The sequence below is a fragment of the Chelonoidis abingdonii genome, chromosome 2, assembly GCF_003597395.2.
Source record: "Chelonoidis abingdonii isolate Lonesome George chromosome 2, CheloAbing_2.0, whole genome shotgun sequence".
NCBI lineage: Eukaryota > Metazoa > Chordata > Testudines > Testudinidae > Chelonoidis > Chelonoidis abingdonii.
The window spans coordinates 291,216,228-291,241,471 of NC_133770.1; the positions used below are offsets into that span (position 1 = coordinate 291,216,228).

The 25,244-nt window shown below is 43.3% G+C and overlaps 1 protein-coding gene across 1 annotated transcript in view; it reads right to left on the reverse strand.

Moving 5' to 3' along the window:
- The window catches only part of COL22A1 (collagen type XXII alpha 1 chain), a 346,712-nt gene that overhangs the window by 291,857 nt on the left and 29,611 nt on the right, over nt 1–25,244 (reverse strand). Inside the window, 2 exon segments of the mRNA XM_075062036.1 lie at nt 15,225–15,791; nt 20,715–20,875. Coding sequence (XP_074918137.1) covers nt 15,225–15,791; nt 20,715–20,805 — 658 coding nt within the window. The 5' untranslated portion in view covers nt 20,806–20,875.

Consider the following 25,244-nt stretch of genomic DNA (forward strand, 5'->3'; position numbering starts at 1 on the left):
TCAAGATACAGTCTTCAACTTCTGGTCGCCAATCATGGCTTACTTCCTCAGGTGTGTCACAGCTACTGTTTTGCTCGGTTGGTGTCCCTGGCTGGCTGGAAGAGCCTTCCCCTGGGTCTTCCAGGCCCTACTGTCAAGCCACGTCAGACCACTCACTTCACAGATGCTCCGACTGACAGAGGAAGACCCTCTGGAGTCCAGTCCACTTAGAGAACTCCAGGGGGAAACCAGGAACTGACCAGAGACTGAGGAACCAAAGATGGGGTAGGAAGTAGCCCATGTAACAATTGTAAGGGCACCCACCCCAGACCACATATTTGAGTTATTATTCAGAGGGCCCTGAGTTGGAACCCAGTGGAGCAGGGTGGGCCTGCATTCTGCTTCCCCCAGGCATTGAGTGACATGGCCACTAACTCTCACCACTGCATCATGCTGTCAGGTTCAGACTTCAACCACCTGACAGAGCCCACAAGGGGATGGGTGCCATCCAAACATATCGGAAGACAGTTCTTACCCTAAGGAGCATTAGGCCAAGAATTTCAGCAGTAGGTGCCTAAAATTGGTTCCCAAGTCCATATTTTAGACTCCCAAATAAATGGCCTGATTTTTTTTCAAACGTGCTGCATATTGCAGCAAGTCTCATATACCTTTTCTGGAGCCTCTGGGTGGTTAGCACTTTTGAAAACTGGGCCACTTCATTACATATTTGAATATGAACTTAGAAGACTAAATTTAGACCCCCATTTTTTAAAACTTTGGTCTTACAATTTAAGAGACCAAGTCAAGAAAGCACTATATACTTATCTTTAACTTTATGCCTAAATCCAATTAAACATGTGCTTTCTGAATCAGAGCCTAAGAAGAGAGTTTATAATAAGATTGGCAGAATTCTGCTAATTGCTGGAAAACGTAAATGTTTATTTTTAAGCATTGTTTTAGATTTGTATTGATTTTTAAATTTTCAGTTGTGGGAAAATTATGGTGGAGGTTAAACAGCCAGTTGAAATTGATATTAAAAAAGTTAAAGCTTTATAATCGTTAAAACACAAAATTAACATCACATGTAAAAAATACACATAGTAAATATCCTTAAATCAAACTCTAAGTTCTCAAGCAGCATTTTTCTTACTTTGTCTACCTGAAAATTTCAATTATTATTGATAGAAATATCTGTTCATTGGTTTGTGTGTGTTCACCAACTTTTACTGATAAAAATCCAATCACTACAAGACTATTTATAATCTAAGAAAGATCTAACTCTGAATATCCAATTCTCCCTCATATACAGTTCTGTTCTTAAAATTTATTGTGTAACATTGGTATTTCATTATTCCACAAGCCTGATCCCTGTGGGATAATGAAATACCAATGTTACACAGTAAATTTTAAGAACAGAACTGTAATTGAGAGAGAATTGGATATTTTATTGTCTTTGCTGAATGAGTCTAAAAACATAAATGCGTACACATATAGTGCAAGTTTTTCCACTAGGACATGTAATGTTAAAACATTGAAAAGAACAAAATATTGTGAGTTTGAAATAGGGCGACTGGCAACTTCATGTTGGTTTAAAACCAAAAAAACTATTCGTATTGGCACCAGTATGGATATTTTCATTTTATTTATTTTAGTTGTGTTGTCCTAAGGCAACTGAGATCAAGGGTGGAGATCAGATGGAAATTCAAGACTCATCAATTCAAAGGCCAATCTGGATCATCCGAAAGAGCTTGAGTTTCAGTGGGGTGAAGGGCCTAGTCCTCACCCTCCCCTTGGTGCATCACAGACCTTATTCAACATAGCACTTAAGCAAAAAGGGTAAGATATTCAAAACCACCGAAATCACTGAGGGTATATCTACACACAGTGATTGGAAGGCATGACTGCAGTATGTGCAGGCACACTTGAGCAAGCTCACTACAAACATCAGTGGCAGCGCAAGATAGCTACCCAAGTACAATCCCACCCAGGGCTCTTGGTACATCCTTGGATGACTAGCCTGTGCCCCTGCCTGTGCCACTGCTGCTACACTTCCATTTTTGTCAAAGTTATCTGCCATATGGCTGCACATGCAGGCCAGTTGCAGTGTAGACATTCCCTTAGGCACTTTTGGAACTTTACCCCAAGTTAATGAGACTTAGGCATGTCCATGAACAGAGATGGTCTCTAGTAGGTGCTTAAAAGTCAAGAGCATATTTAAATGCTTTGCGGAATCAAAGCCCATTTCTGGTACAGTCCAGGCCCCTGAAGTCAATAGAAATCCTGCCTTTTTACTTCCCTGGGCTCTGAAGCAGAGCCCCAGTGTGAATCGCAGGCTGCACTTATAAAAAGACGATTAAAGTGAACAGAGCTTCTCCTTTAGATCAAGCGACACGGAGCTGTGGTCTGAGCTGAAGACCCTCCTGAGTTTGATCCCCAGTGCAGAGCAAAGTCTATTTGTGAGCATTGCTTCATTACAGACAAAAAAGGTAAACTGAAAGATAATTGAAAGAAAATGAATTTGAGCCAGTCCCATTGTCCACATACAGGTTCTACTCTATATGCCTCAGCAGAAACGGCAACTCCCAGCACAGGTGTCTTTCAGCAATGTTGATTAAAACAGCTCTCCGTCTCCTTTGCCGCTACCATTAGGTGTACTTCAGCTGCAAGCTCATCTTTAGAGCATTGTGTCTATGCTGTACAGAGTCAACAGACTGCAGCAGGTGGTAACACCAGGCATTTGTTTTCAAGGACCAATTTATCACGATGTCTAGAAGGAAGATTAAGATAAAGGGAGTATAACCCACTCCTTCCACAGGTGAAGACTTGTCTGCAACATGATTTAGGGATAGTTAAATAGTGGCAGTATATGCTCAAAACATATTGTACACCTGACAATAGACCTCTAAATGGGTATCATTGCCCCGACTGAAAAGATTATGAACTTGAAAAGCTGGGAGATGAGTGCAGCATAGATGCATGCAGAGCGTGTAAGCCTTTGTTATGGAAAAGTACTATGTAATCACTCAGGCTGATATCCAGAGCTGTCAATGTAAATAAAACTACCGGACTCAGTGTCTATGAAAACTAAGTATTGCTTTATTCACAGAATGAGGAGCTTTTGATAGTAGAGGGAAGGTCTGGTTTGAGTCAACCCTAAGAACCTGATTCTGATCCCACTCCAGTTTAAACACCCGGATCCAACTCGTAGGGTTTGGCTACGCTGGAGAGTTGCAGCACTGGTGGTGGGTTTAAATCACCCATAGAGATTAAAGAGATTTTTCCCAAAACAACACAGCAAATCAACACTGGAATTTAGGGTGCCCTGGATTCTAGTTCATGGCTTAGTCCACTGCACCATGCTGCCTGCATTATCGTGTTGAAATTGCTTCCACATGAGCTATGTTGTCATGGCCAGAAAAAGTGTGTTTTCACAGTGAGAGAATAGACATTTATCTCACTGTAAAATCCCAGTGGAAACAAAGCTGTTTACTGTGATGTCACTAGGTAAGGTCAAATCCAGGTGGGCTTTATAGTGTTGATCTTGTCTAGCTACATCGTGGTAACACGCACCTGCACCTTTTCTGCACTAGGGTTTTACATGCATTCACTATCTCATGGCAACCTTCCCCCCTCCCCCCGCCGGCTTTTTGGCCATGAAGACATAGCCTTACTATACATAGTTAAAAATCTCAAAGCATTTCTTAGTGTGTGGATCAAGTCATGGCCTAGCTCACACTAAATCTCAATAACGTCACTCAGGGTGTAAATCAAGGCAAAAAAAGTTTCCACCATATATATGACAGGATCCACATTTGAAATGCATCCATCTCTGGAGAGTCTGTACCTGTCTGACATTGTACAAGAACACAGTGCAGCAGTGTAGGACATAAAGTGACAAAGAATGGTGCATCGGGGCAGGTTATCTTGTGGAAAGATCCTCTCAATATTCCTGGCCAGCATCTACCTTTGGGGCCTATGAATCCCACAGTGGCAAGTTCTTTGCACTTTCTGCAGAACCCATATCTATTCTCCAGGAGTATCAATAAGGCATTAATACAATGGAGATGGTTACAGTTCCTCATTTGCATTTCAAAGCAATCAATTAACGATCTATCAAAATAAAGTCTGTCTAGATGTTCAACATCTTTCCAATACTTTTGCTCTAAATTCCAGACAGATCACCAGTCGGAAAAGAAGAGAATTTGGCCTTTGGGTGTAACTCGTAAAATCCCTGGTGAGATTGAAACACTAACCCTACAATTTACTAACAAAAGTAACCCATCCTTATAAATCAAGCTGTGCTCTACATTGAGGGAGGAATATTCTTAGCAGACCAGTGCAATGTGATGTACTTTAATTATGATGTCTGTATGGTACATTCGAGAACAAAGTAAGGTCTGAATGCATCTACAGAAAAGCTGTTTAATATCTTTACAAACTTGCCACAGGGTGAAATGTCTTCTTGTTTTGAAGTGGGAAATGCCCTATCTGTGCCTACCTCAGGGCAGACTGTCAGAAAACAGGGCAGACACCCCAAACTAGTGGTACACCTGTACCTCGATATAAAGCTGTCCTCAGGAGCTAAAAAATCTTACCGCGTTATAGGTGAAACCGCGTTATATCGAACTTGCTTTGATCCTCTGGTGTGTGCAGCCCCACCCCCGTGGAGCACTGCTTTACTGCATTATATCCAAATTCATGTTATATCGGGTTATGTTATGTCGAGGTAGAGGTTTATGTTCTATTGATTTCACCAAGCCAGTGACAAATCTGACCTCCTGGATTCCCTATCACAGTCTGACATGGAGTCACATAGTTCTCTTATACTCTCCAGTCTATCTTGGCACCCAGACAAACTGGACTTTGTGATAAAATGGTTATTTATACCAAAAATCACATCACATTTATGCTGCTTCCAGTCCCAAGAGACCAGTCACTTGCCCCAGATAAGAACATAAGTATGGCCATACCGGGTCAGACCAAAGGTCCATCTAGCCCAGTATCTGTCCACCGACAGTGACCAATGCCAGGTGCCCCAGAGGGAGTGAACCTAACAGACAATGATCAAGTGATCTCTCTCCTGCAATCCATCTCCATCCTCTGACAAACAGAGGCTAGGGACACATTCCTTACCCATCCTGGCTAATAGCCATTGATGGACATGAATTTATCCAGTTCTCCTTTAAACACTGTCATAGTCCTAGCCTTCACAACCTCTTCAGGTAAAGAGTTCCACAAGTTGACTGTGCACTGCGTGAAGAAGAACTTCCTTTTATCAAGTGGTACTCTAGATCGTACACCAAAAACAACACTGAGAGTCAATTTTATAGTAAACTAACTAAAGGTTTATTAGCTAAGAAAAGGAAATTAGAGTTATTGAAAGGTTAAAGCAGGTAAAATATATGCACAGGCGAGTCACCGTTTGTAATTCCAAATGGTGGCAGTGATGTAATAAACTGTTAGTTTCCCCAAAAGGCTTGTCAGGGTACTCAGATTGTCTCTGGGGATCTCCACTTTTACAGGGAAGGTGTCATAAACAGATAGCTATGGGTTAATGTTTCTTTTACCTGTAAAGGATTAACAAAGGGAACCAAACACCTGACCAGAGGACCAATCAGAAAACCGGATTTTTCAAAGTCAGGGAGGGAAGTTTTGGACTCTGGGTCTTTTGTATCTCTCACAGAGAAGACTTCTTTCTCTCTAATCTTCTGTGTCAACTGTAAGTACAGTAGAAAAACAATAAAGCTTTTAGTTTGGGTATTTACATGTGTGTAACTCTGGAATGTTCAATTGTATATTTGATCAGCACTGTTATTCAAATTTTCTAAAGCAATAGCCCTGTAATGTCATCTGATGCAGAGAACTAATGATGTCTTGTTCTTTCTTTTAATATAAAGCTTTCTTTTAAAATACCTTTGAAGTTCCCTCCGTTAAGAAAAGAAAGCAGAGGGGAAGGGAAAACTAACCTCGTGTTTAACTCTCCAGTTCCTAAGTGGGAAAGAAGCTACGGGGGAAGAGAGATAGAACTTTTCTGTTCTTTGTATGGGTTGTCTCTTTGTGGAAGAAAGGAGACATTTCGGTCGATGAAAAGATGCAATCAATACCCTCGTAGTTAGCCCAGAGAGAAATCTGGTGAAAGGGAGAGAAAAGTGGGTTATTCCTGCTAGACCAGGGCATCGAGTCTTGACTAACCAGGAAAAGTTTGGGGAGACCAGAGAGTTTATCAGGTACTCAGAATCCTGACTGGTGGCAGCGAGAGAAGATCCAAGCTGGTAATTAAGCTTGGAGGTTCATGCTAAGCACCCAGATTTTGGACGCTAAGGTCCAGATTTGGGAAAGAGGCTTATGATAGAAGGGTACCAGATGCAGAGTCCAAACAGTCCAGAGATCCAGGATCTTTCTTTGAACCCATACTTATAGCCTCTTCTCACAGAAAACAAGCTGACAGGGTCCCTACCCACGTGGGCTTTTCCTTTAATGATGGAGAGTGAGGAATGCATTTTGAATCTTTGACCTCCGCTCATCACACACAATGACCACTTGTTTCGAAATTAGCACTTGTCTGTTAAAGTTCTTCATTTGCATTCCACAAGGCTTCTTTTTCATTTAATTGGTTATTTAGTTACAGGGGTAACACAATGTAAATGTTTGCTCCTACATGATAACAGGATACAGATAGATGAAAACAATGCAAGTAACATCCCACTAGTTTTCATTAATTTAAACACCAAATACACTCTTATACATTCCACAGTTACGTTGATCTATACTAATACACAAGTGAAATGGCCAGGGGCTCTGGCATGAGCTGGCACCTGGTCAGCCAGCATCACACCTAGATTTCTGTATCATTGAATTTTAGTACCTAGTCAAAAATTAGATGGTTATTTGTGGAAGTCAAACTCGAACAACATAATGACTCTTGGATGAAATTCTCCTCCGTGCAGAGGTCCAATTTAAGGCTTATGCACCACCTAAGTCCCATCTAAGGCTTCAAAAACAGTTTTAAAAGGACGCAGGTCTTAAAAACTGAGGTTGACATCACTATGGCACTCAGAGGTGTGAAATATCCACACCCCTGCCTGATGCAGCTATGCCGACATAACCTCCGGCATAACACAGCTACATGAACGGAAGAATGCTTTCATCAACCCAACAATTGTTGCAAGGGGAAGTGGTATTCCTACAGCAAAGGAAAAACTTCTTTTGTCACTACAGTCTGTGTCTACACTGTAGGATTACAATGGCATATTTACAGTAGCACTCAAAGTGTGGATGTGGCCTCAGGAAGGGCATAGACCTAACATGGGCCCTGGACACAGGGAGAACTTCATCCTCTTCTGAATAAAACATAAAAATGGTAGCAAGGTTTGCATCCACATAGCACAACAATAAACAGTTCTGAAGCAAGCTTGTTTCCAAACCATGTTCTGGTCCTAGCAGGCAGGCAGTCTTGAATATCATAACGATTTAACAGGATTCTCTCTCCCTGTAGAAGCCATACAAATAGGGCAGAGGTTCCATTTTCTTGGTTAAATTGTGTTTATGAAACTATTTTCAAAACCAGTACTATTTCAGCTGATGAGGACAAGCTTTAAGAGACCCTACAGAGATAACTGTTAACTGGCAAGGGTCATGACTTGCCAGTTTAAAGCCTCTGACGTGGACTAGATGGCTTGTTGGGTTAATATGCTAACACCTTGCCTTTAAAAGCCTAGAGTTAAATGCTGTTTTTAGGGCTAGCATCGGTATCAGCATGCAGGCAGAACATGTGGTCAGATTATTAGGGGCTGTAATGTGTGTAGTTGCTGTTCATTGTAGGTCTGCTCTCAAGAGATTACTGTTGACTTCAATGCAAGCCCTGCGGGAATAGGTGCTCAGGTCCACAGATGATGGGCATAGTATAAAGAACATAAAATGAAAGACTGGCCTCTGTGCCATTTCCAAGTTAGCGTAGGATGACAAGTCCTAGATTCAGCCTTAATTGAGACTTCAAGGTCTCAGCAGCATCCTTGCCGGATGCTGGTTGGAATCCTAAAGGCACCAATCAACCGCCAGTCTGTACTAGGGAGAGGTCAACACTACCGTGTAGCAGTACAAGCAGTTCATGTCTGAGGAGCATTGGCAAAGCGTACACCACCAGACATTACTAAGCCTGATTCTTACATGATACTGAAACTGAGGAATTTGCTATCTCAAGAAGTACCGTTTTAATTGATGCTGCTGAAATTCAAGATAATAATTGACCTCTACTGCAACACCAATGTTCTCTCAGGATAAAAAGGTGATTGGATACTTAAACACAGTCAGCCTCTTGCATATTTAATAGGATTCAACTGGTCACCAGATTCTGAAGGATATTTCCCCTAGTACATATTGCAGGGACCATGGGATGGTTTATTTCCTCCCAAGGCACAGAGAAATAGTGATCGGTCAGGAGTGAGAGAGGATCTTGAGCCTTCCCTTATTCAGTTCTCATGCACCGCTTTGCAGTTCTTTTATTTGAATGGAGAGTGGGGAATGGGAGAGGGGGAAGGGGAGGAGGGGGATGACTAGTTTTTCCTTTTTGCTTCTTTCAGGAGAAGCCGCCTTGCTCCGTATCTGCTATAAGGAAACTGAACCAGCCTTATCAGATTTTGCAACACTTATTTTTGTAGTTTAAATCTTTATTCAACTTCTCAGTGAGGAGTCCACACTGCAATTAAAACACCTGCCACTGGCCCAGGTCAGCTGAATCAGGCTTGTGGGGGCTCAGACTGTGGGGCTGATTAATTGCAGTGTAGATGTTGGAGCTCAGGCTGGAGCCCGGGCTCTGGGACCTCTTACACAGCAATTTTTAGCCCCACAGCTTCAGCCCAAGTCAGCTGACCTAGGCCACCTGCAAATGTCTTTTATTCCCATGCAGATGTACTAGCCTTCCAGGTTCCCCTCTCCCAAATACCATCATAGACCTAGGAGCAGACTCCACCAACCCCATCAGTGAGATGGGGGTCACATCCCAACAATGCGTTCCAGAGCTGTTTTGTCTCCTGTGTGGATGTACATCCCTGAGCCAAGGGCAACTGGAGGAAGCCCTAGGCTTTCATCTGCGCCTGAGCGCCTCATGTAACCATTTATACCTTGTGGCCACAAGCTGGGAATGGGCAACAGGGGATAGATCACTTGATGATTACCAGTTCTGTTCATCCCCTCTGGGGCACCTGGCATTGGCCACTGTCGGAAGACAAGATACTGGCCTAGATGGACCCTTAGTCTGACCCAGTAGGGCCATTTTTATGTTCTTATGTACCTGTGCATAGTGGGTGTAGGACAATACCATTTGGATTTGCCCTGGTCTAAGTCACTATGCAAGGGGGCAAGGCAGAAAAAAGAAGCAGGCCCAGAGTGTTAAAAAGGGGATGGGTTTCTTTCTGCATGGAGCCAGCTGCTTGCTTAGAAGCCAGGACAGGAAGCGCTAGACACACAAGATCTTCCCTATAAATATTGTTTTGGTATTTAAAGGCTCTTCAGCTGCCTGAAGGGAACATGGTGAGAGTCTCTGTTAATCTGTTTTGTTTGCACCAGAAAAGCCTATAAATAAACCTCAAACCCCAGAGAGTTTTTTCTGTGCTTCACTTGCATTCCCACTGAGTGTTCGCCAGCTGCTCAGAGCCTCATCCTGCCACACGTATATTGCAGACTGTTCCTCATGTCCTTCACCAAGTAGACACCAAAAAAGATAATATCACCCAAAGGATAAGTGGCCTTTAAGGCCTTTAAGGCCCATTGGAGTCAATGAAAAGACTCCCACTGATTTTAGTGAGTTTTGCATCAGGCCCCTACGGCCTAATTTTCAGATGAGTGGAGCACCCACAGCGCCGATAAATTCAAGGAAAGCGGCAGGTGTGCACTGCTTTTGAAAAACAAAGCACTAATGACTTCCAACGCATGACAATATGTTCCAGTCTTGTCGGTTTCTATTTCTCTGTTTCTCTTTTTCAATCTTACACAGTTTAGAAATGGCTCCCATATTCACCATATTTCCCCCTTCTTTTCTCTAAGCTGCACATTGTCTGTTTATAAGATGTAATTTCTCCTGCATTTGAGACTCATCCATTTTCTGATGATCTCAAATGTTTCTTTCCGGTGTCTAGGATTTATTTTATCTGGCATCAGTGTAATCTTGTTTCTGCCTTTTCTTGTAGTTTAGACAATGTTTAGTGAGGTTTCTTACATAAGCTGTGAGACAGAAATAGCAGACAAAAAGGAGATGCGCCATGGTGCCAGTGAAAAGATGAGCTTGCTGAAGCAGTGCTGAAAGTGAAGTGGTATAATAGCTGAGGGCTTTGATTTTTTTGTTTTGTTTTGTTTTTGTTTTTGATGGCTTTGTGCAATTTGTCAGTATTTTATGTTGCTGTTATTTGTACGTGACTATTTAAAAATAAATAAGGGTACAAAACCAATAGAAGGGCAAGGAGAATGCAAGAGGTTTAATCACTCATTTTCTATAGGTTGGAATGCTGCCTTTAAAGTGTCCCTTGTAGAGATCCCAGAAATCTGGCCAGAGCTCAAACTTTATTCCACCCTCAGTTACACCGGGGTAGATTAGGTGTCACTAACAAGTTCCATGGAGTCACTTCCACATCTACGCTGTGTAAACAACATTATAATCAAACCCTTTATTCCTTGAACACCAAGGAAGAGAAATGGAGCTCACAGCAGTCAGATCCTGACTGCCCCAAGACTTCAGAAGGATGACAGCTGACCATTTCATTGCAGTGTGAGTAGCTTCCCAGGGAAGGGGAAAGTCACCTTCCAGTGTTGAGGTTTTCCAGCAAAGCAAGCATTAGCCCAGAGAGGAGAATTTGCCCTGGTGCAAAGTCCGCAACATACTGCTTGGAGGAAACGAAGGAGCATCTGTAACTATGCTGCACAGTAGGCTACAAGCTGCTGCCCCTCTATTGCTGGCTCAGCCAAGCTGTTTCCAGTCAGATACAGCCAAGCATCTGAGAGATGAGAGCAACTGAGGATGCACTACTGCCCTTTATATCATAGCAAGCAGCAGTTAACCAAGCAATAAGCATGCCTATTTCAAAGGTACAGCTACTGGAGGAAAATGGGAGTGAACTGTGGACTGGACCACATGACCTCAGAGGGGCAAAGAACTTTTGAAAGGCAAGAAAGTTTTCCTGAGGCCTAGGAGTGGTTCTTAAAGTGGAAGGCCTTGACCAGCCCCCTGTGCCCTTGGCTGTAGCTAGTACTGGCTACTTTAGGAAAGAAGCCCCAGCAGACTGGGCATTTCCATGGTCCACTCCCTGCAGTCCTAAATCTCAATTGAGAGCATTTCCCGACCTCAGTAAGCCTCTGTCCATGGGCAACCCTGACAGACCCAGGTTGTTGGCAGACGGGATCGAACCTGGGACCTCTGGAGCTAAATGCATGAGCCTCTACTCCACGAACTAAAAGTCATGTGACACTTGGCTAAGGCTCTAGAGCAGACACATTAATCTCTCTCCAAGTGGTCTTGGTGCCACTAGATGGGACAGAAAACCACACCCAGGAGGTGTGTGGTTACACCTGCACTAATCTTCTTGAATCCAACTTCAAACACAGCCCAGTTTTTCCAATGGGAGCTACATTCTCCCTCTGAAAAGGATTCCACTCACGCTGCCACTCACCAATCAATGGCATTATGGTGCCAATATATCTTTATATTCTCCATATTTGCCTGCTCTTGTCGCAAAATCATATGCATGTAAATGCTGTTTTGAAAGCGTGAAGACCCATGGAACATCCCTGGAATCTGTACAGCAATATCTCTCCTCCTGCCACCAGGCAAAGCTGTGACCCAAGTTGGTCAGCTAACTCTAGTCCAGAATGTAAATGGAATAGTTTGGTAAAAATATCAGCCACTGACCCAGGATCTGTTAAGCACATGTATTATTTTCAAGTGTGCAATGTTTATTTCCATAGTATCAGATCAAGCCTAAAGTATTATTAATGCTCTCAGTGACTCACTTGCAATGATAAATCATAGTCTAATATAGCAAGGAATAATGAAAGTTCAAAACGGAAATCCAGTGCGCCCAGCGACAAGTTATTCTGGGGCAGCTGCTGCTACAAACCTCAGGATCTGCGCCACTGCACTGATTCTCACATTTATATACTAGGCTAAGAGTTAGGGCTGGAAGAGTCTTTGTTGGCCAGTACAGCGCAGAAGTTACAGTTCCACCATTCTCTTTCATTCCAAGCATGTGTCCTGCCCCCACACCCTTCCCCTATAAGCACCAGTTCTCCCCTACATTAATCACCCTAAGAAAGCTATCTGATCTCTGTCTTGCTGCCTCCTTTGGTGATAACCTCCACAGCCTCTCTCGCTAGTTTTCTCAATCTCAAATTCCTCTGCCCATTGGGAGATTTTTTTTGGTTTAGCTCTAATCTGACCCAAAATATTTCATTCATTAAAAAAAACAGAGGAAGATCAGTTCAGCCACAGCAAGAGGCAGTACATCATCGTGGCAAGCCGAGTTGGTTTGCATGGACCTGTATTTGCTGAAACTTTGCTGCATTATTCAGCCATTGCTCCTTTCACCCTGACTGCCCTTCCTCCAACCCAATCAGTAGTCACTGTCCTATCACACACTCTTGAAATCTTAATTTCACTTTGTCATTTGATGTCTTTAGCAGATCTGATTGTCCAACTGATGTCCTGCCCTGACAGTTGCATGGTTCCAATTAGCTCCTAGTTTTAACAATGTCCCCCCCTTTGACCTTCCGAACTGCCATTACCAGCAGTTTGGATCCCATTGGTCTAATGTAGAAATCGACCCACTAATTTAGTAATCTACCCCTCCCCCAAGAAGTTCCCATGTTTAATAACACTAACCCCCTGCTCTTCATCCACACTTCAGGATGTTTCCTTTCTCCCCATTCAAGTCATTCCTGCAGATGAAAGCAGATAGTTCTGAGCAGTGTCAGTCCCAGCCCTCAGGATGAAAAGCTATAGGCCTTTCATAATTCCCTGGGCTTTAATTAAGCAGGTGTTACATACATGTACTGTGGGCCTAGTATGCAATCAGAATGCCATAAGAAGATAACATTCCACTTGGTAAAATGGGCAAATGACTCCTTTGATAAGCTGAGAGAGACCCAAATGGTAATATGTACTGCAAGCATTAGTTTTAAGAAACTTTTCTACTGGAATTAGCACATATCTCAATGCAACATCAAGCCACTCTGGGTACATCAAAATGTAGAGTTGCAGCATGTTGTCTGGGCATATCAAATGTTACATACAACATGGCAGAGGATAACTGTTCCCATCTCTCTGGAACCCTAGAGGCATAAGACCATCTGTTACAAACAGATAGTTAAGGGTTAATGCCTCTTTTACCTGTAAAGGGCTAAGAAGTTCACCTAGCCTAGCTGACACCTGACCAGAGGAACCAATGGGGGAACAAGATGTTTCAAAAGGAAGGAGGGAAGCATTTCGCTTGTTCTAGTCAGTTCAGTTTCACAAGCTGGCAGTGAAAAAGACCAACTGGACCGGACAACCCACCTCTATCAAAGTAAAATTTTGTTTTTTTCTTAAAAGTAAAGGCTCTATTAAATTAAAAAAAAAAAGATAAAAAGAAAAACAACACAAAAAAAAACCCCCTCTGGAACAGCAATATCACTCTAATGTCAAACGCAACAAATAGACTTAAACACCAGGATGTCCCCTGGCAAGATGGGGCAGGAAAATCTAAATACATGGGATCACACAAAAATACCCAAGTTGATAATTCCCTTAATGGCACCAAGACAAGTCCCACCACAACACAAAGAGTGGTGCGTAGCCCAAAGATAAACATAAACCTATTTATCCCTTTCTAAAACTTACTACTTCTGAAAGGAGAGGCTAGCGTTCCTGATCTTTTTCACTACCAAGCTGAAAACTGAAACTGACTAAACAAAGGAAAACTTCCCCTCCTTCCTTTAAGAAACACTTGGTTCCCGGGGGCCATTGGTTCCTCTGGTCAGGTGTCAGCTAGGCTAGGTGAACGTCTTAACCCTTTACAGGTAAAAGAGGCATTAACCCTTAACTATCTGTTTATGACACCATCAGAGGTTTATTTTAGCGTAAGGAGAAACAACACCTTTGATCCACACTACATCTAGCAGACATCCAGCATGATTCCATTCTATGGTTGATTAGTGCCTATGCACATGAACATTTATAAATTGAAGTCAAACAATGAATTAATGTCACAACACATTGTGCCATGTTTGATTCAGTCCATGACAATGCTGTGTTATCAGCACGCGATGACACAACATCATGGGGAGAAGGGACATCACCATGCACCATGTCACAGTGCCACACATAGACTCATCAGCTGTCCTGCAAACTCAGACCACACGATGCAGGGCAGTCTCATGAGTTTCATTTCCAGGACACATAGCAACCTTAAATACCTTGAGCACAAAGCCAGCCAGGTGTATGTAGACCCAGTAGTTGGGAGCCCCTACATGGGGGCCACGGATGGGTGGTGCCTGCTTTTCCAGCTAAAGATACCAGTCATAGCAGAGCATATCAGGCACAGCAATGCTTTCATTGGGACACCCCACACAAAGTGTTTACTCAGGTTAAATTTCATTTGGCTTCAGAATGGTTCTTTCCAGTGCTGCTGCCTAGTGATGGATTAACCCTACTCCACTATACTAATATCTAATGACAGCACAGTAAGGAACCAGACCCCACCCATATACATAGGCTGCATACGCGACCAAATTCAGATGAGATAAAACTTCAATTCTATGTAAGAATACATTGGATACAGAGTGTAAGAAATCAAATAGTTTCCAGTGGACCAACATATAATGCACAAATGAGTCAAATCAAAACAAAAATAGAATCTAGATAGAAAGAGAGAGACTGACTTTTATATACAATTTCCATTTCCAGAAATATATATATATTATTCCTCTCCAATTTGATCCCACTGGAAGTTGACCCTTGTTTAATGTTGCTTTGGCCCATACAACCCAGAAGTAAATAGACCATGGTTGCCACCAGCAGTAAAGTGGCTTCTTAAAAAGTGGAAAATTCAGGACACTATTGGATGGATGGATCAATGGATGAATATGGAGAGAGAGAAAGAGAACAGGACCCAGAGTTACAAACAAATGAGAACGAAGGACCATCTGTATAGGACTTTTACAGCCACACAAGGATTACTCTATTACAATTCTCTGTGTGTTAGAGTAACAATGTCTGTACTTACTTTCACAGAGCCGTCGTCTCAGTTTCCCCCGTATTTTATCAATGGCATTGTAATCAGAGACGTGGAAGACATGGGCAGATTTAGGGTCGGAAGCAATTTCATCCAATTCCTCCTTTAAGGCCTCACCAACTCCCACAGCAAAGATTCTTATTCCAGCCTTACGTGCCGCAGTGGCTGCATCCATGACATAATCCTGGCTCCTTCCATCAGTCAAAAGGATAGCCACTTTCTTAATGGGTGGGTCACTAGGCCTCCCGCCAGCCTCTTTGGAAAAGCTATAGATGTTGATATACCGGAGGGCATCCCCGGTATTTGTGTTACCCCCATAATACTTAATGTTCCTTGCAGCTTCTTTGATTTCCTCACGAGTTTGGTACCTTCTCAAGTCAAACTCTGTGGTTGGCCTGTCACTGTAACGTACCACTCCTACACGGGTCTTGTCCGGTCCGATCTCAAAGGTCTCCACCAGATTAGACACCCACTGGCGGACCTTCTCAAAATCTTCTTTACCCACGCTGGAAGAGGTATCCAAGATGAAGACAAGATCATAGTGGACATTCTTGCAACCTGCAGGGGCAATGGAAGATACTGCTAAGAGAAGCTGGAAGAGGATCATCACACATACCTCAGCCTCTCTAGTCATGTCTATTCAGTGTACTGACTCTGTGCTGGAGGCATCTATCTCTTTGTCCCAAAGAGGGAGCACAAGTTTTCAGTCTCTCTTTCCTGTGATTTCCCCCGCATCAATTTTGGGAGATCTATAGTAGATCAGGACACCTCTGTTACTTTGAATTCAAACCCTCTCCTTTCCTGTTCTGCTTGCTCTGTCTCCACACAATCCTTTTGCCTACACTGTCTGCATGTATATGAGGCTGCTCTTCTTTTTTAAAAACGTCAGCAGTCTCTTTACCATTCCCACTTCTCATGCAGCACATTGAAAAGATATTGTTGGGTCAAGACATCTGTTTTGACCACGCCGGTGCCAACCTTGACCTTGAACAGTGAAGCTTCCATGTTCCCTCTCAAATGATAGTGTTATTTTATTTATGCTTAGCTACAAGCAACTATTCTTCTCTCCAAAATGTCTCGGTGAGACAAGTTTATAACAAGATTATTTTTATTCTTATTCTGTTTGCCAGTGTATGTTGACTAAGGGACGATTCCTTGAATAGTAGCATGGCTTCCTTGACAACAAAGTACAGTTCCTTTGCAAAGGAAGCATTTCCCTACCCCCAAAACCAGCCTCTTGTCTCCAGTTGAAATATTCATAATCTGAAGTCTGTGTAATCCAAAAGGCCAACACATTTTAATTGCCGTTTTCTTGCACCAGGAAGCCAGACTGGTAGTATATTTCACAGCCACCATCAAGGAGAACCTATTACTTTTCCCTGCTTTGCCTGAGCGTTTGCAAGCCAATATGCTACATAACTACAAAAAGGCCAGTGTTTGGTGGAAGAGGACAGATGACACAAGGTATAATCAGAATATGCCACTCCGTGGGAACTGTCCCCATCAGTGATGAATTAATGAAACCTTATGTATTTCTGAGTTCATAAAGGGCTAAGTGATCCTTCGAGACAAAAGCTGCTATACAAATATCATTTATTTTACTGTAATGGGAAGGTCATAGCCCCAGATCCTCCTGGGAGCTGCAACTGCTTTGTGCAGCACTGCTGCCAAAATAGGCCCATAGAGCCAGAATAACCTGCCATGGGAAGAACACCTCAGAATAGAGGGATGTACAGGCGATAGAGCTGGCATGGTAGCTCTGATGCCACCTCTCCCCTGGTGCAGAGTCAGAGCTAAGGGGCCAGGGTTTTCCTATATCCTGCTGATCCACAGATGCTGCTGTATCAGCTGCCTTCAGACTAAATGATACTGTAGTCGAGCCTTGCACCCAGCTACTGTACCCAACCCAGTGCTTGCTAGAAAACCATCCCATAACTCTTGTGATAAATGAAGGGGGGAAGGTAGCTCCCTTTTATGGACACCCAGCCAGCCAGTAGCTATAAAATCCCTCTTAGTAGCTATTCTCCGCTTGCTTTACCTGTAAAGGGTTAAAAAGTCTCACTGCTATGGATAGGTAAAAGGATGTGAGTGGGCACCTGACCAAGAGAGCCAATGGGAAGACTAGAACTTTTTAAAATTGAAAAATGATTCCCCTTTTGTCGGTCTGTTGTTGTTCTCCTGGGAAGAGGCGGACAGGTCAAAGCTATGCTGTAAAAAGCTTGGGCCAGGTATGAAAAAATCATCAGTATCATACCTAGAAACTACTCATTTAAAATCCCAGATATGTAAGTAGATCAGGAAATGTCTAGGAAGATGTGATTAGGTTTATCCTTTTTATTTCTTTTTGGCTTGTAGATTCCTCTGTGCTAACCCTGCTGCTTTTGTTTTGCTTGTAACCTTTAAGCCGGACCTCAAGAACATTATTCTTGATGCTTAATCCTTGTAATTGCTCTTTTAAAATCTAGCAATAGCTGAGTTCCCAGATGCATTTTCTTTCTTTTTTTAATTAATAAAATTTATATTTTTTTTTAAGGACAGAATTGGATTTTTGTGTCTTAAGAGGTTTGTGACATGTTGTTTAATTAGCTGGTGGCAACAGCTGATTTCCTTTCCCTCCCCCCCTCAGCTCTTACCCAGAGGGGATGTGTGAAAGGGCTTGAGGGCACCCCACAGGAAGGAATTCCCAAGTGCACCTTCCTGGGCTCTCAAAGGGGTTCTGCACTTGGGTGGTGGCAGCATCTACCCACCCAAGGTCAGAGAAAAGCTGTAACCTTGGGAGTTTAATACAAGCCTGGAGTGGCCAGTATAAATTTTTACAATCCTTGCGGGCCCTCACCTTCTGCTCTAGAAGTGCCAGAGTAGGGAATCTGCCTTGACAACTCTTATTAGCGTGTGTCACATAAGGAAGGGTGATGTGGTTAAAACAAAATGAAAACTGTCTGAAACCCTTCCTGAGTTCAGTCTGCTGGTCATGCAGGGGTTCTATTCCCTGCTCTGATAATCGTAGATTACAGATTAGCTTTGGGAGCAGCTAGTCATCTTCAGGAGTCATCTAGGCAACATGCTCTGTGCTCCTGCATTGGTGGTGGGAGTCTTGGAGGAGTGCAGATCTGCTAAAGGTAGGGAGCAGGAAGATATGCCACTCAGCTATCCCAGTGAAGCCAACTCTACTGGGAGGTTGCCCAGACACATGAAGATGACTTGTGGTAGGATCCTATTTCAGGGCTGGAAGAGCAGTGTTTGGAGGGAAAGAAGATAGCTCCCAGGATTGCACAATAGAGGGTAGAGTGTTTACACACTGTGCTTATCTGAACAAGCCCTTGCGAGAGTCATCCATCACTAGTGTTAACCCGTTTGCAGATGAATGCCCATAAAAGCTTATGCTCAAATAAATTTTTTAGTCTCTAAGATGCCACAAGTACTCCTGTTCTTTTTGCTGATACAGACTAACACGGCTGCTACTCGGAAACCTGTTATTCTGCTGCTGTTGACCATGAACATTTTATGGAACATCATCTCTGTACAGCACCATGCACATTCCTGGAGCCGTATGAACGACCACCCTGCCAAAACTGTTCAGCTGATACACTCAGCCATTCAACAGGGGAAGTCTATCTAGGCATGCCTGGAACACTGAACAGCCATCAATCAATCGTTATGTGAGCAGACAAACATAATATACTTCTCACAAAACGAGTTGAAGATGCATGCTGTCTGGAACATGTGGGTTCTATGCTATGAGACACCGATTAAGCTATGTGCATGTATCTCAGTCAGAATGCCGAGTTTAGTTCTGCTCTGTTCCCTGCACAATAGACAGACATTGTGTGTCATTTAACTTTAAAGTTCAACCAAACGGGTCCTCAGCTCTAAAGGCTACGGGAAAAGTCCAGCATCATTAACCTATTCTGTCTGAACAAAAAGGGGTTAAGCAGAGCTAACCGAAGAACACAAAAGATTTAAACATATTCAGCAATGTCTGTGCATGTTCCTTCTTTTACCGCATCTCAGCAGGTGATAGTAAGTGTAATTTAAAACCACATAGAGCAGAGGGAGGGAATCCCTTCTCCATTCAGGGGTGACTGTCCACAAAACACGGTTGTTGGGGTAAAGACAGTGAGGTTTATTCAGGAATTAATACAAGAAAACCCTGTGTTTAACAAGTCTAATCCTTCATGGGTCAGTGATTCTTTGTTTATATACTTGACAGAGCAAAGCAAATCCTGCAAAAGGTTTCCAGTGAACATTGGCCCAGATCTTTAAACATATTCCTCTCCGCTGCACAGAGAATCTTTTCCTTGTTTCTAAGACTATTCTAACAAAACCATTTACTGGCAGAGACAACTCATTTGAAAGAAATGGTGGGGATTATTAACAGGAAACATGACCAATGGAAACATGATTTTAAGGGTGAGGGGCCATCCAGTCAGCAAACAGAATCTTTCCATGTGACCCATCTCCAAGCAAAACAGCTCACAGACAAACTACAGGCCCAGAATTAATACTGAAATTCTTTGCTCAACAAACCAGGAAGTTTGATACCATCATAACCTGTTTGTGGGCGATTTGCAGACAGAAAAAGAGATGATGTTTATTCTTTTTTTTACTAATTATTTGCTCATTCAATAATAAAAGTTTACATTTATATAGCATCTTTCACCCCAGGGTGTTGCACAAACTGCATCTATCCCAGAGTTTCTCAAACAGGGGTCACTGCTTGTACAGGGAAAGCCCCTGGCAGGCCGGGCCGGTGTGTTTACCTGCCTCTGTCAGCAGGTCCAGCCGATCGCGGCTCCCACTTGCCGCGGATCGCTGTCCCTTGGCCTGCACCACTTCCAGTAGCTCCCATTGGCCCGGAGCAGCGATCTGCAGCCAGTGGGAGCTGTGATCGGCCACACCTGCGGACAGGGCAGGTAAACACACCAGCCTGCCAGGCGCTTTCCCTACACACGTGGCGACCCGTGTTTCAGAAACCCTGATCTATAGTTCACACACCAACAGCAGCCTGCTACTGTGTTTGAGGGGGATGGCGACAGTTTCCTCTCATTTTAGTATAAAATTAGCTAAGGACACCAGAGGGCCCCATCTCTTGTGGAAAAGGCCAGCAAATCTTAGTTTTTAAGGTGTCATCTGAACAATTTTGAAGGTCTGATTCAAAGCCCATTGAAGTCAATGGAAACACTGATACTGCCTTCGGTAGGGTTTGGATCATGACCGCACAGAGTAAACTGCATGCAACTCAGTCTAGCCTGCAAGACTGAAGGTCTGAACTAACTCTGCTAGGTCCTAGTCCCGTAGTGGTTACACGATCTAATTAAGCCCAGATTTTTTGCAGCAGTAAGCTATCCCTTTTCCTTGAGGTCTGCTTACTATATTTGTAAGGATGGGTGCAGTGCTAGTTTTTTCTACACACATAATGCCCCAAGCAAAGTAAAAATCTAGGTAGCTTTTCAATATTCGGTTGTCCCAGGAGCATCATACCTGCTCTTTGTGCCCGAATTCTCTCTCCACCCCAGAGGAGTGCAAGAAGAATCAAGATGTAAGGAACTCGATATCTTCCCGTGAGGGGCATATCTCCCTTCTTCTCAGACACGCTCACCTCTTTGCCGTGGTGAGAAATGGTCTATAGATCCATCCCTTTCCTAGGAAAAAAAGAGGAAATTGAAGAGCGATTATTAACTAACAGAAGCACAAGACTGGGGTGGAAACAAAAGCAACAATACAAGCTCTGGGAACTGCACATTTAGGGTCGTCTCCTCTGGCTCGTTTGACTTGAATAGACAAGGGCTGTACCCAGACGAAGAGGCAAGGAGTTCACCCACTTTTCAAAAGCAAAGGTCTTTTCTCAGGCTCTTGCCAGTGCAGAGCAGCCTGAGTTGTCTGAAAAGGAGAGATTACTAGATTATTTTAGTTTAAATGAGCCCGTCAGCAACAGCACAATCAATGCATCAAACTGGAAACCTTTCCTCACTTGAGCGTCTCATGCATCCACCTTAGGAGGCACACAACTCAGGTCAGAGATATGTTTACCGTGAGTCATACACAGTCCATTGCTATCTAACTAGTGACCACTTTGAGTTCTTAGACATCAGAACTGCTGGGAGGTAATAATATTCAGTACTTTTCATGTCTCACCATTAGGTACCTTTGGCCTTATATACATGAGACGGTTGCACCATTTTAACTTAGGGTATGTCTACACTATGGAGACTATACTGGCATAGCAATGTCATCGTAGCTAAGCCAGCAAAACCCATAGTGTAGATGGAGCCTAAACTGATGGAAGGGGTTTCTTCTAGTAATACCAACTCTCTGAGCAATGGTAGCTATGTCAACAGAAGCATTATTCCATCGACATAGCTGTGTCTACACTGGGGCTTAGGTTAGCATAGCTACATTGGTCAGGGGAGGGGATTTTTCATACCCCTAACTGACATTGCTATGTCAACTTAACTTTTAAGTATAGACCAGGCCCAGAAGTGTTATTTTACACCAATTAGGTTAAAATCAGTGTAAACTACTGTGCAGACAATCTTAATTTGGTTTAAGGGTGGCTTATTTTGATTTAGTTTAGATGAAATCACTGAAAACTCACCTGGTTTTGATACAAACTAGAAATTCAACTGGATTTGCTAAAGTTTCTAATACTGGGCCAGCTCCATGTTTTTTTAATCAAAAACACATTTGGTGAATCTTGAACCGTGCTCCTTCTAATTGTTTGTTTTACAGTAGGGCTTGCAGCGTACTTGGTGTTGTCCACCCACATATAGGCAGACAGCACCACTCTGAAGTGCTTCCAGTCTAAGGAAACATTTTAAAAGATACTCTCAAAGCTTCTAAAACCATGTTTTCCTCATTAATGTACAGAGACTCAGGTTTCTTTCCTCACTGGATTGTTGTTTCCTCCATTGCGTTCATGCACATTGATTGCCTGTTGAGAGATTGCGACACTTAAGTGATGGACTGTGCATGCTGGTTTATTATGGTAGCATTGATCCTCAGTACTGAACTATTTCTCTTCCTCTTTGAACCATTTGTTTTGGTGAAAGACACATATCAAAAGAATTGTAGAGGTGCCAAGACTATACTTAAAAATAATATTGGCAGGTCCTAAGCTTGGTCAAGATAGATCAATGTCCCTCTAAAGTAAATGAGGACATGATATAGATTATCAGGGTTGGAGGGGACCTCAGGAGATCATTTAGTCCAACCCCCTGCTCAAAGCAGGGCCAATCCCTAGATAGATTTTTGCTCTAGTTCCCTCAATAGCCCCCTCAAGGATTGAGCTCATAACCCTAGGCTTAGCAGACCAATGCTCAAATGACTGAGCTATCCCTCCCCACACATGGGTTAGAAGAAGTAAAATCTAAGAGCCCATTTGTACAGCTATAACTCATTACATCTGTGTAACTGCAGGAAGAATTGGGCACTGTATATCCAGTAGCTGATATCACTTATGGGCATGGAGAAGCAATGCTTTTCACACATCCTCCTATGCTCATTAGAAATGACATATTAGAGGTGACAGCATATCAGAAAATAAATGCAACAAAAGAGAATTGCTCATTCTCATCAGACAGCTGAAATGTAAATGCTCAAGAACCTGCATGAGTTAGCTGGCTACTGGAATCCGAAGGATCCCAAATCAAACATGCTGGTGAATGTTACTGATGCAAGAGTTATCCTTGCTGGTTGCAACCTTGAGGCCAGATAGGGGGTGGTGTTCAGAATTTTTCCAGCAGGTGTCACTATGGCACAGTGAGGCTCCGAAACGCTGGCACTAGAGAAGAGTGCATAGTGATAACTGAATGAAATAGCTTGTACACCTGTAGTCAGAGTGTACTTTTGGATAACCCAATGACTGAAATTCCAATCAGTCAGTCTCTTTGGAAGGCTAAGAGCCAATGAAATTGAAAATGGCTATAGGAGTTTTCAGCCCAATTTTTTAACTTATTTGAAAACTCTTGTATTCACAGAATATCAGGGTTGGAAGAGACATCAGGAGGTCATCTAGTCCAACCCCCTGCTCAAAGCAGGACCAAACCCCAACTAAATCATCCCAGCCAGGGCTTTATCAAGCCAGGCCTTAAAAACCTCTAAGGTTGGAGATTCTACCACCTCCCTAGATAACCCATTCCAGCGCTTTACTACCCTCCTAGTGTAACAGTGTTCCCTAATATTCAGCCTACACCTCCCCCACTACAACTTGAGACCATTGCTCCTTGTTCTGTCATCTGCCACCCCTGAGAACAGCCCAGCTCCATCCTCTTTGGAACCCCCCTTCAGGTAGTTGAATGCTGCTATCAAATCCCACCTCACTCATCTCTTCTGCAGGCTAAACAAGCCCAGTTCCTTCAGCCTCTCCTCATAAGTTTGTGCCTCATATAGCATGTAAGAGTCTTTCACTTCCAGCGGACCATCATACCTGCCAAAAATCATACATGACCAGGCTGGAGAATTCTGCTTCATGTAACTTAAAGACAAAGATGGGAGATGGGATCTGGGGATTCCTCCCTGCTAAGCATTTGAAGAACTAAGTGCCACTTCAGGAATCTTAAAAGATATTTCAAAATAGGTTTTTACGTCAAGGGGGAAAAAAGGGTGGGAATCAAAACCAGAACACCTGCTCCAAATCTAGGCAGGTGCTGTGACTATTCAATATGCTTACATAGTTCAAAACCCTTTTTGTTCTAACCTGGGCCTCATTTGAGTAGAGAGGGTTAGTTGTGCGAAAATATATCCTATTGTCTGTTTTATATATGGAGGAATTAACTGAGGCCCTGATCCTGCAAACTTTTACATACATGTGTTATTTTATTCTGAGTGGTCTGTCACACTGAAGTCAATAGGATTATTTATATCAATAAAGTTACACTTCCACATATACTAATATAGCAAAGTTGGAGGCAAGATATTTTCAGTGAGGGATTTTCTACAGTGGAGGGCACTTCCCATTTTAGTTTACTAAAGTCAGAATTTGCTGACTCTGATGTTACAGTGGAAAGTCATTTTTTCCCCTCTCAGGCCCTTCCTAGACAGAGGGATAAAGAGGTGCATGGCAGAGATGGGAAAGTTTTAGTTTTGGAGAGATCCAGAAGCAGGAGCTTCTTCTTCCTCCTCTTCTGTATGGCAAAGAAAAAGGATTAGCAATGTTCAAATAACCATGTCCACGTTAGTGAGCTAGTGGGCAGGTAGCTCCAGAAGTTTCTTGGTATGAGTCTGAGATGTGGCTGGTAAACAATCGAAGTGGGCATTGATTTACAATATAGTCCAAAGTTTGTGAATGGTGTCTATACAGTGGCGGATTAACCACTGGGCCAATAGGGCCCATGCTCAGGGGCCCCAGAAAAGTGGGTGCCCTCACACCCCAACACTCTCCACCTGACTGCCCAGCACTCCTGTCAGGGAGTGGAGTGTGGGTGCAGGGTCTTGGCCCACTCTGCCCGCCGGGTGATCCTGCTGGGGAGCAGGGTCAGGGCATGTCCCACTCCACCTGCCTGGCTCTCCTGCTGGGGAGCAGGGGAAGCTGCCCACCCACACCCTGCTCCCTGGCTGGAGCACTGCGCAGGGGGTGGGGTGGAGCAAGCCCCTGCACTCCAACCCCATTTCCCCAGTGAGGGGGGCACTGCAGCTGGAAAAGGTGGGGAGGGCCCCCCACTTGCTCTGGCCAAGGGCCCCACAAAAGCTTAATCCATCTCTGTGTCTATAGTCACATTGTAAGTTGTGTTATGTTCCAGAGGTGAGAGAGATGACAGCTGTCATGTGATTCTCTGAAATTGGTTCAATGCTGATCATTAAATAAAAAAAGTGAATAATTGGAGGTATAGCAATCTCCTAGAACTGTAAGGGACCTTGAAAGGTCATTGAGTCCAGCCCCCTGCCTTCACTGGCAGGGCCAATTTTTGCCCCAGATCCCTAAGTGGTCCCCTCAAGGGCTGAACTCACCACCCTAGGTTTAGGAGGCCAATGCTCAAACCACTGAGCTATCCCCTCCCTCCTATTTCCAGGGTA